This window comes from Kryptolebias marmoratus, linkage group LG16 (genome assembly GCF_001649575.2).
Source record: "Kryptolebias marmoratus isolate JLee-2015 linkage group LG16, ASM164957v2, whole genome shotgun sequence".
Taxonomy (NCBI): Eukaryota; Metazoa; Chordata; class Actinopteri; order Cyprinodontiformes; family Rivulidae; genus Kryptolebias; species Kryptolebias marmoratus.
The window spans coordinates 13,628,728-13,639,039 of NC_051445.1; the positions used below are offsets into that span (position 1 = coordinate 13,628,728).

Below are 10,312 nucleotides of genomic sequence, written 5' to 3' on the forward strand. Positions count from 1 at the left end.
GGGGGGGGTCATTTCCCCGAGGCCGCCCGGGGATGAGCGTGTCCTCTGTGAAGTCCCTGGGCCCTCCAGGTGTGTCTGTGAAGATCAGCGTTTTCACCAACACCACGTCTGCAGGCTCAGCGCTGCGGCATCTTAAATATGCGCACATTTAAAGGAGGCCCCCCCCACCCGTCTCCGCCCGGGGCCCTGACAAGAGCAAGCAGATGTCTAACAGCTAACCTCCTGCTGAAGGGGGGGGGGGACTTAATGGCTAAACAGCCCAACGATGTCTGTCTGTGTGTGTGTGTATGTGTGTGTGTGTCTCTGAAGTCTGCTCAGACACACAGGGAACATGTGCGAACCTGCAGAGGCTCCAACAAAAGCCCACCAGGCACACACACACACACACACACACACACGGCCTTAGTCACATCCAAAAATGTTGCATGCTGCATACTACAGGAAGAGACGGCTTCGAAACAGGGCTCGCCTCGGTCCAGAACCAGCTCCAGCTGATGGTGCCTGACGGGGCTGCAGCGGAGCGGAGGTTTCAGGAGGCGACACGGAGACCAAACATGTGGCCCCCCCTCAAAATAAAAAAAACCTTAACGTGACAGAAGGGGCTCTTCTCCTAACGCCTGCTAACATTTTCAGGTCCTAAATTAGACTTGGGTAAATATTTGGCGACAGCGGCTCTGCTTTAGTCTCAACTTCAGACGAAAAGTTTTTTGGGGGGGTTTTCGGTGCGAGCCTCGGGGTCGTTTGGAACAACTCAAGCCAGAAGCTCGGCCCTTCGTTCAATAACCGGCTCCATCCGTGCTCCACACGAGGCGCTGAAATGAAACGTTTCGAGGAGACGCTTGAAGCTCGAACATCTGGCTCGGGTCTGCTGGAAAAGGCTCGGTGGCGCCTCTTAAAAACTTCCCAAAAAAAAGCTAAAGTTTCCAAACTTTTCAGCAACAGCTCTGTACCTTTTCTTCATGAAGCGTTCTTAGTTTACATAAAACTCTAAAATGTCCTGATTCGTGTAAGTTATCAGTCAAACGTACCTTTTTAAAGTGCCACCAAATAAATTAAAAAAAAACAGTCTTGAATTCATTATTTTTCCCCTAAAGTATATATTTTTCAGTCTTTAACGTGATGGAGAGTGCTCGGAGCACGCGTTAGTGTCAGTTACTACCGCGTCGGGTTTCAGCTCAGTATCTGTAAAACCCACCGAGCCGCAGCCACGTTTGTGTTGGACAGTGACAGTCAGCTGTGGCAGCCATCTTGAATCAAACTAAGTAGCCGCTAAAAACGGACCGAATCATAGCCGCTTTCATCCTCTCTGACGCGAGCTGTCTGTGTCGGCCATCTTGGATTAGGCTGGCTGCCCGAAGTTAACCTGTTGTGGACGTTCACAAGATATTTTGCTGACAGACAGACAGAGCTGACCTCAAAATGTGAAACAAAGAGCTGTCAATGCTCAGAACAGGCGTTTGGGATCAGTCTCAGCTACTACCACGCCTAATCTGAGCTGGATATCTGTACGTTGTAGCCTTTTTTAACATCAGCTGGATTTTACCGTATAAATGAACAGCTACGTCTGGATTTATAATCCACCCTCTGATGCTGAGCGACACTGAGGCCTTTTCCTCTTCCTTCTGCTGCGAGACTTTAGTCATTATGTTCAATTCTGGGGCACGGTTTCATTTGCTGGTCGTGACCTTCAGGCGTATTTTCTCTCATCTTTAGGATCTGGAAGCTAAAGTTTGGGGGGGCAGCTGCAGTTGCTTTTCCCATTAAGGTAAAAGAGCTGCAATCTGAAGGGAGTCCCCGGTGGGAACAGACGGACCACCGTGGAGTTCTGCCACTTTTCAGTGGGTCTCTGAACTCCACGGCTGCCGGAGTCGCTCAGTCATCACGGATACACACACACACACACTTCACTTCAGCCTTCTGAGCCAGCTTTAAACATTTTCCGTGCCGTTCTGAAGGGAGAGCGCGCATAAGACCTTCCGGAGTTCATCTAATCTGCGTGAAAATAAACACACAAAAAGGGGGGGTGGGGGGGGGCGCTCGCCTCCCACCGCCACCCCTGTGAAAACGCCGACCCGCGAGGCAGCACAAACCGCACATCCTGTCTGATTACTGCACTGTAAAAAAGGATTTTTGAACAGCGTTAAAAAAAAAGGAACAAAAAATGGTTCGAAGTTGTAGTTAAAATCTGGGAGTGGCTGCCAGCTACCGCGTGTTTGTTTACCTACGGAAACAGCCGAAGTGGCTGAAAGCAGGTCGACAACGACGGCGCCCACAGAAGAGCTTTGATGACGTTTTGGCGAACTGGCTCGTGTTTACGCACAGATTCGTGGAGTGAAGTCCCTCCCACTCGTTCTCCCTTTTCTTTCACTCTGGCATCGCCTCCTAAACGTCTTCGCCGGGATTCCGCGCCTGTTCGGTTCGGCCATATTTGTTTACGGCCAGCCTAAGGCGCGCCAGTCACGCGTTTCAAGATTCCACGTGGTTTTCGACGGATTCTGTTATTTTAGCAGAAATATGAATAAATTCCTGGTTGGAATATTTGGTAATGAGGAGTTAAATGTGCAATTTAATGTATTTCATTTGAATAAATAAACATCAAGCAGCACAAATACGGTTTATTAAGCCTAAAGATTGATTACATGTTCAGACAAACCTGTAATAATTTCACGAATTTAACTTAATTAACACAGATGAGTGACACTAAATATAAACAAGTTAATTTATTTGACTAAAATGATCCAGAAGTTAATTAAAACCTGACAGATTTACGAGTAGTTACAAGTATAAACAGTAAGAATGTATCTAGTTTAAATCGAACAATTTATGTAATAAACTGGTGGAAGAGTGATTGAGCTGGTATACATTTAGGTCATTTTTACTATAGTATTTAAAATAAGGACACCAGTTTTATTGGGTAAATTCAGTTAAATTTGTTTGTACAGCGTCGGCGGTAAAGAGGAAACACCGGGGGCCAAATTAAAGGACATCGCAGCAGCTAGGAAGTTACAACTTTCACAAAAAAGTTGGTAAAATTAAGCCTTTAAATGTTCTTGAATCCCTCCATCTGTGAGAAATCAGATGACTGAGGCTGCAAACTAATCTATCCCCTCCAACCACACGCAGATGAGAGAATAACAATTGTTCTGCTCAGGAGGTTCCAGCCGTCCGGCCCCGCTAATAAGCCACATTTTCACCAGGATGTGCCGAGGGCAGGACACATGGTGGGGGCGTACAGCAGAGAAACACGACCCTCAGGAACCGACTCAACAATGGCCGACGCGATCCTCCCGATAGAACAAACGCTGAACGGGACTTCTGGACATTGTCTCCCCTTTTTAAAACCGTAAAAAGGGCGAAGTGTTGTCTGAATACTTGGACCGAACAAAGTGCCCTGAGTGCAGAGGACAAGTCTGGACAGGACCAGGAGCTCCACAGACCTTTTCTTTCTTTTGGGAGAAAATTAGTGTCGAGTTAATGTAATGATAAAATTAGGGGCTTTGTTCCTCCACCCTGATCCGGGCTTTAGTGTGTTATTAAACACCACTCAAACTGTAATTTGTTCACAAAATACATGATTTATTATTTCTTTGTTCGGAACAACTGCAGGGAACTGTGTGTCTGACATGAGCCTCCGTAGGAAACACAAAGAGCGTTAAACTATTTAATTCAACGGCCATTTTGACTTATTAAACAGGACTGAATGTCTCCTATAACATCACATCATCTGCAAAAATACAGTCAGACTGTTTACCAACGCGTAGCTAACATCTGTTGCACTTCTTTAGATCAATGTTTTTATTAAGGTGTGTGACGGGGATAACCCTAAGCTACTACCACACCCAACTCTAGCTCAGCAGCTATAAAAACAACAAAGCTGTAGCTGTTTTAGTGTTCGCTAAGGCTGCTTAGCTGCGACGGGTTGACCCCAATAGTTGATCAGCTGTAGACGCACGTCCAGTGGTTACTTTCTGGGAGCTTCGTTAAAATCCGTCCAGCGGTTTGTGAGATATTTTGCTAACAGACAGACAGCGCTGACCCCCAACAGTTAATTAAAGTCTGTGTTTTATTACAAAAACATCGTGTGATCCGTTAGTGCTCGAAGCAGGTCACTGGGATGACTTCAAACTAACCCAACACCGAACGTCAGCTCAGTCTCTGATTTAAATGACAGAGCCGTAGCCATTTCTGTGGCCGCCAAGATGATTAGCTGTGGCGGCCATCTTGAACCGGGCTGGCTCCAAAAGTTAATCAGCTGCGGACGAGCATAGGGTGATTAATTTAGGGGCGTTTCATTGAACTACAATCAGAGGTTCATGAGATATGCTGCTAACAGACAGACAAACAACCACAAAGGCGCAGACATGATTGCCCGCCTTTTATGACAGTGTGAAATACATCCTATTTTATTTTGTAGCACAGTTAGCAACACAACAACCTTCCCTACGCTCATTAAACCGAGTGGAGCTTACACCTGTAAGAACTGAACTCGCTGAAAAATAAGTCATTTTCCCTCTTTTTAAAAATCATCTACTTTTGATTTGGCATTTAGATACAGAAGAAGATTAGGGCCATGGTAAAAACAACAACAAAAAAAAATTGCTTTAGTTTTGTCTTAACTTTCCAAAAAAATTATTTCATTTCCAACTGTTTCGTCTGTTGTTTAAAAGACATCGGCGGCCCGAATGAACGTGGTCAGAAGGCCGCCTCTGGCCCGCGGGCCGCACGTTGATCATGTGCGACTCGGGGGGCAGATGTGTCCCTGCCCTGTTCCCCCTGGCAACAAGCAAAAAGACAACCATCTGATCGAGCTGGGAGCAGAGGAGGAGGAGGGGGGAGTCCTGGCGGAAGTCCGCTGGGAACAATGGGAGGCAGGAGTTTACTGACAGGAAAAGGAGGCGAACCCGGAGGTCGACGGGACTTACCTCAACCAACAGGAGCGTCCAGAGGAGCGTCGACCTCATCGTGTCTCCGAGTCTCCAGTCGGAGCAGCTCCTCCGTCAAAAAAAAATAAAATAAAAATAAAAATGTTCCCTTCTTGAGCCGCGCTCCTCCGGCTGGATCAGGAGGACCGTCCCCGCCGTCCTACAGAGGTCCCTACGGGATGAGGAGCAACAGGAGGAGCAGGAGCAGCAGCTGCAGCTTCTCCCGCAGCTCCGCAGCACAGAAACCTCCTGCTGCCTCCTCTCTCCTCCTCAGCCTTTTCTCCTCCCATCTCCTCAGCTTTCAGCGGGAGCCGTGATTGGCTGAATGTTGGAGAGGAGGAGGAGGAGGAGGGTGTTCTGAGGGGGATGAAGGGATGAAAAAAAGAGGAGCGTGTTGGATGAAGGAGTGAACAGCACGTGAAGCCCATTTATTGTTGCGAATATGAATAATAAAAAACTTTTCTTTTCCTGCTTTTATTTTGAAGGTTTCCCTTTTTAAATCTAGCTACTTCTGCGCACTTTCTGCTGTTTTCAGCCTGTCATGCATCAAAACATTCAGCTCATCCAGAGGGTCTTTTTAAACATTTTCAAAAACTTTTATTCTAATAACAAATATTTTCCATCAAAGTCTCTTCGTATCCATATTCTTCTTCTGCTACTTTTAGCATTTAGCTAGCATCTAGCTGCTTTTATCCTTTAGTCCTTTTCTTATTTGCAAATTTTAGCCAACCCTTTTCTATGTTTGAACTAGCTTTTTGCTACTTTTAGCATTTAGCCAGCCTTTCTCTATGTTTAGCTTTTAGCTAACCTTTTACTACATTTATCATTTGTCCAGCATTTTGACACTTGTCACATTTAATTAGTGTTTTGTTTCTTTCAGATTTTAGTTTTTCTTGTGTTTTTTTGTAAATTTTACCTAGCATTTTGCTACTTTTAGTTCCTTTGTATTTGGAACTTTTAGCTAGCCTTGCTACCTTTAGCTTTTAACAGATATTTTGCTACTTTTAAGTAGTCTTGCTACTTTTAGCATTTAGCTAAACATTTATCATTTGTCCAGCATTCAGGTATTTTTGTTTCCTTCAGGTTTCAGTTAACATTTCCTAGTTTCAGTTAGGATTTTGCTAGTTTTTATACTTTTAACCAGCAACTTGCTTCTTTTAGCTTCTAGTTCTTTAGAAACTTTTAGCTCGCCTTTTTATGCATTTACCGAGCCTTGCTACTTTTGCTTCTATCTGTCTTTTCCCTACTTTCAACAAGTGTTTTACTTCTTTTAGCTGTAGTCCTTCAGCTTTCGGCTGTGTTTTTACACCAGCAGCTGGTCGTTCTGAGGCGAGTTGCCGCCATCGAATTGAAATCGACCTCAAAAGCCAGAAAACACGGCTTTATTGGGTTTTTACAAACCATTTTCTGTTTTTGTTTACATTTCACACAACGTCCCCAGCTTTGTTGGTTTTACGTTGAGCTCCATTGTGTCATTTTCTGCCGTTATATTCCCCCAAAACTCTCATCCTGGTGAAACCTGTTTTTTTTTTCCTTTAACCCTCCAGGAGTTTCTACACACAGCTGTGATCTGTAATCTGTTATCTGAAACCAAAAGCAGCAGAGAGTCAAGAGGAGCTGCAGGTTTGATCTCAAGTCATTCAGCAGATTAGGAGCAGCTCAGGGCTGTAAAATCCACTGGATGCATAAGAGAGGAAGGAGGAGGAGGAGGTCTCCTGCACTTCAAAGCCTGATGAAGGATAAGAGGAGGAGGAGGAGAGGATGTTCCTCCTCTGATAAAACCTCAGACGGGTGTCGTTCTGTCGCAGCAGAGAGGAGGAGTTTCCACCATCTTAACACGTCATTGTTACCATCTTTACATTCAGCTTGGTCTGTTAGGTCATCGAGAGACGGGTTTCTTTGGTGCATTTCAGATTGTGAAGTTATTTGACCTTCGAAAGTGTTATTTTATCATGTTTTAAAAAAAGAAACCCACAAAACAAAACAGAGTGCTCCTGAGATGAGGTGCAGGGTTTGAGAAGGCCCAAAAGCGGAACCAAACATATGATGACAAAAACAATAATTTATGAATAAAGATATAAATAAATAAAAATCATGGACAACATTCAGCTGTGATGAAAGATGCTTTAAACAAAAAGCCTAATAATCTGAAAGTCTGTAGGAAACATCTGCTATGGGTGAAGATTAGTATATATATAAATAAAGATTTATTTAATGTTAATATTACTAAACTGATCATAACTGAGATATTTTACGACATTAAAAAGCTCAGCTGAACAGAAAAAACAACAGATTCATGTTTGGTTGTTTAAATGTGTCAGAAATTAGGATTTCTCCTTGAAATAATAACTTTTAAAAATAAATTAAGAGCACAGAAGTTAACCAGAATGTCTTAAAGATGGTGGAAGTGTCAGTCGTGCTGCAGGACTCGGCCTCTCCTGCCTCCAGACTGCAGCACGGTTGCCAGATAGACGATAATTCCTGTTTTTATGAGACAGTTTAGGGTCATGTCCCCCTTTCTTTTTTCTGTGCACACGTTCACCTTTAACAACTAACCTTCCAGCCTCTGAGAAAGAGCCCTTCACTCAGCGCAGGTAATGGTTTGGGTCAAAATACAATCATTTTAAAGAGACACTTCGACGTTTTCTATCTGGCAACCCTGCCAGGCATGGAAACTACAGCTGAATCCATGTAAACATGTCTTTTTTTCTTGTCGATTCGTCTCAGAAAACAAAAAAATAAATAAAAGAAAACCCCCACAGACGTCTCCAGAGATGGTTCTCGTGTAAACGGAGCCCTCGGGGGGAATGCATATCGCCCGCCACCTTTCACGGCCGGAGCTTTGAGGTCAGATCACCTCCTGGTGGAACCGGACGGACTTGGAGCTGGTTTTGGCTCAGCCTTCTGAATGAACACCTGGCTGCAGCGGCCATCTTGAACTGGCTTGAACTTCAGACGCTCCCCGTCGTTGAAGAAAGAGGGGCTGAGGGCCCGGAGTCGTTGCACGGGGTCCTGTTTGGAGACTGTTGCTGCGACGCTTCCTCCCCTCGTCCTGCCCTCAGGCCCTCGCCGAGAGCGAGGTGTTAACCCGTCCCCCCCACTGTCTGCAAGGACACTTTTACCACTTCCCCCGGCAAATTGCCCCCCCCAGCCAAACCCCCTCTCCACAAAGAGGTGTTTATGGGAGGCCGACAGGATGTTGGGCCCATCAGAAGATCAAAGTCTCCACTTTGAGTCCATGTGCTGCTGCTGCTCCTGGTGACCTTTCACCCCCCAGGCATGGTTAAAAATCACAGAGGCACGGTGGGCTGAGATTACAGTCGTGATCTGAATTTGTGGCAGTGGATCAGCTTCCTTCCTCCTGCGCTCCTCCTGTGTGTGTGTGGGAGGGGTGCTAAATCAACTCCGAACGGGAGGAAAGAGACGTCGATAAATCAGATTAGATACATAAACACCGGAGAGAGAGAAAAGGATTTGAGGTTTTGGTTTTTACCACTAACGTCTGACAACAAACCTGAAGCACAACATGGCAGAGACAGAGACAGCTCACGTCTTACAAAGAGGAAAGGTTAGGAAGAGATAATATCTTACCTGTTGAAGATGGCTCTTTCAACAGCCTCAGTTTGAACCAATAAGAGCTTCATTCTGAACGGACTGACGAGCTTACGGCTGGTCAGAGCGAGACCAAAGACCAGAGAGGATTTCTGTCGTCTTGAAACAACTACAGCAATTCATGCTAAAAGTAGTTTTGAACCTTTTACTCTGCCAATAATTTCACCTTTCATGGTACTTCTGGCAAAAATAGTAAGACAGTCCTACAGGAAGTGGCCCAGGCTGCACAGGAAGTGCTACAGCTAGTTAACCAGAGTTGTTTTATTTTGGTGTTGTCGTTGTTGTGGATGAGGGGTGAAGGTTCACTGGGCTGGGATTGCCGGAGACAAGTTGGCGACTCAAAATTGTGAAAAAACAAAAGTCAATTTCCTTCTGCGGACTCAGTGACTTTGGCGTGTTCGTGACGACGCGATCAGCGACTTGTCAGGTCGTATTTTGGAAGTTGCGACCTATCTTTGCGCGTAAAACTTCGCTGTCACCTCGGCAGACAAGCTATCTACAACAGGTAAGATGCTGATTATTCATCACCTTGAGTTATCTGCTTTTCAACGGTGGACGGCGTCTCTAATTACGGAGCTAAGGAACGGTTCAAAAACTTGAAAAGATGAAAAGAACGGGGGAGAAAATCTTAGGACATGTAGTTTCTCTTGTTTCATTTTTTTAATAATCACACCGCATAGCAACCGCTTTGTTCCAACCACAGTATAAACACACACACACACACACACACACACAGACAGACAGGAAGTGGGTTGCTATAAAACTCCCTCCAAGGCCTTTTTACTCACGTGTTCTGGAGTCATCGGCTCCTCAGATGTGAATTAAAAACGATTCCATCGAACACATCTTTACGCTTTGCTCAAAACTGAATCAGAGGGGGGAAAATAAAATAAAATAAATCTGTCATATAGTGATCTCAAAAGAAGAACTGATTGTAAATTCAGTGTTTATTCCGAGGCCCATGAGTAAAAAATAAAAATAAAATAAACGCACTTATCAGGTTGAAGTCAAGTGGTGAAAACTTTTACAGAAGCGTTTCTTTAAAAAAAAAAAAGGCCAACCGTGAGTAAGGCATCAGAAGGCTTTTTTTTTAAGCTCGATCGGGATAAAAAACACTGAATGATCTTCACATGCCCGAGCGTTAAAGATTCAACTGTAACAGTTAGTCAGAGGCCTGAGAGGAGCGGGGGGGTGGGCGACGGCGGCGAGGGCAAGCGTCCGTCAGCCGCTGACAGCCACCACACGGCAAAGGTTCACGAGCTTCCTCCACCCTCCACCCCACCCTCGCTTCTTTACAGAGCCGACCCCCTCGTGGAGATCCCGAGCAACATCCGCTGCAGTCTCTCTTTTTTAAATTTTTTTTTTTTTTTTTTTTCAAGTTTCCAGGAGTTTTAAGGAGATCCCCATCGCCAGTCCGCGGCTTTAGGACATTCAACAGTGCTGCAATCTTAGCTGTGCCTAAGGAATAACCCCCCCCCTTCCCATCATGCTTTAGGGCGTTCACGACGGAGGGGGGGGGGTTTGCATTCATCGGACTGAGTCCCCCCCCCCCATCCCCATGACGTCTGACTCCAGAGTTCATCACAGACCCAGGCCGCTCTTTCTCTTTGGAACGATGCTGACCGACAAAAAACAAAATGCAATAAAATATATAAAATATTTTAGATTGTTCTTTTCTTAAAAAAAAAAAAAGTGCTCAGTGTATAGTTGCTCTCTCAGAGAGATCAGTGGCTTTTTGAGTCAGGTTGTTTCAGGAGGGGGGGGGGGGGGGGGGGGGG

At 45.2% G+C, this 10,312-nt stretch overlaps 2 protein-coding genes across 5 annotated transcripts in view; both read right to left on the minus strand.

The window, feature by feature from the left end:
* Positions 1-5,203, minus strand: part of nradd (neurotrophin receptor associated death domain) — a 12,571-nt gene extending 7,368 nt beyond the window's left edge. The window contains exon 1 of the mRNA XM_017426406.3: positions 4,923-5,203. Coding sequence (XP_017281895.1) covers positions 4,923-4,961 — 39 coding nt within the window. The 5' untranslated portion in view covers positions 4,962-5,203. The remainder of the gene's footprint in view (positions 1-4,922) is intronic.
* A 4,635-nt stretch (positions 5,204-9,838) lies between these two features.
* The window catches only part of nbeal2 (neurobeachin-like 2), a 43,326-nt gene continuing 42,852 nt past the window's right edge, over positions 9,839-10,312 (minus strand). For 3 of the 4 annotated variants that reach the window (XM_037980183.1, XM_017426501.3, XM_017426503.3), the window contains one exon: positions 9,855-10,299. The gene's annotated coding sequence lies outside the window, so the exon portion shown is untranslated. Of the gene's footprint in view, positions 10,300-10,312 lie in introns of all 4 variants that reach the window. The other variant, XM_017426502.3, reaches the window with a different exon arrangement.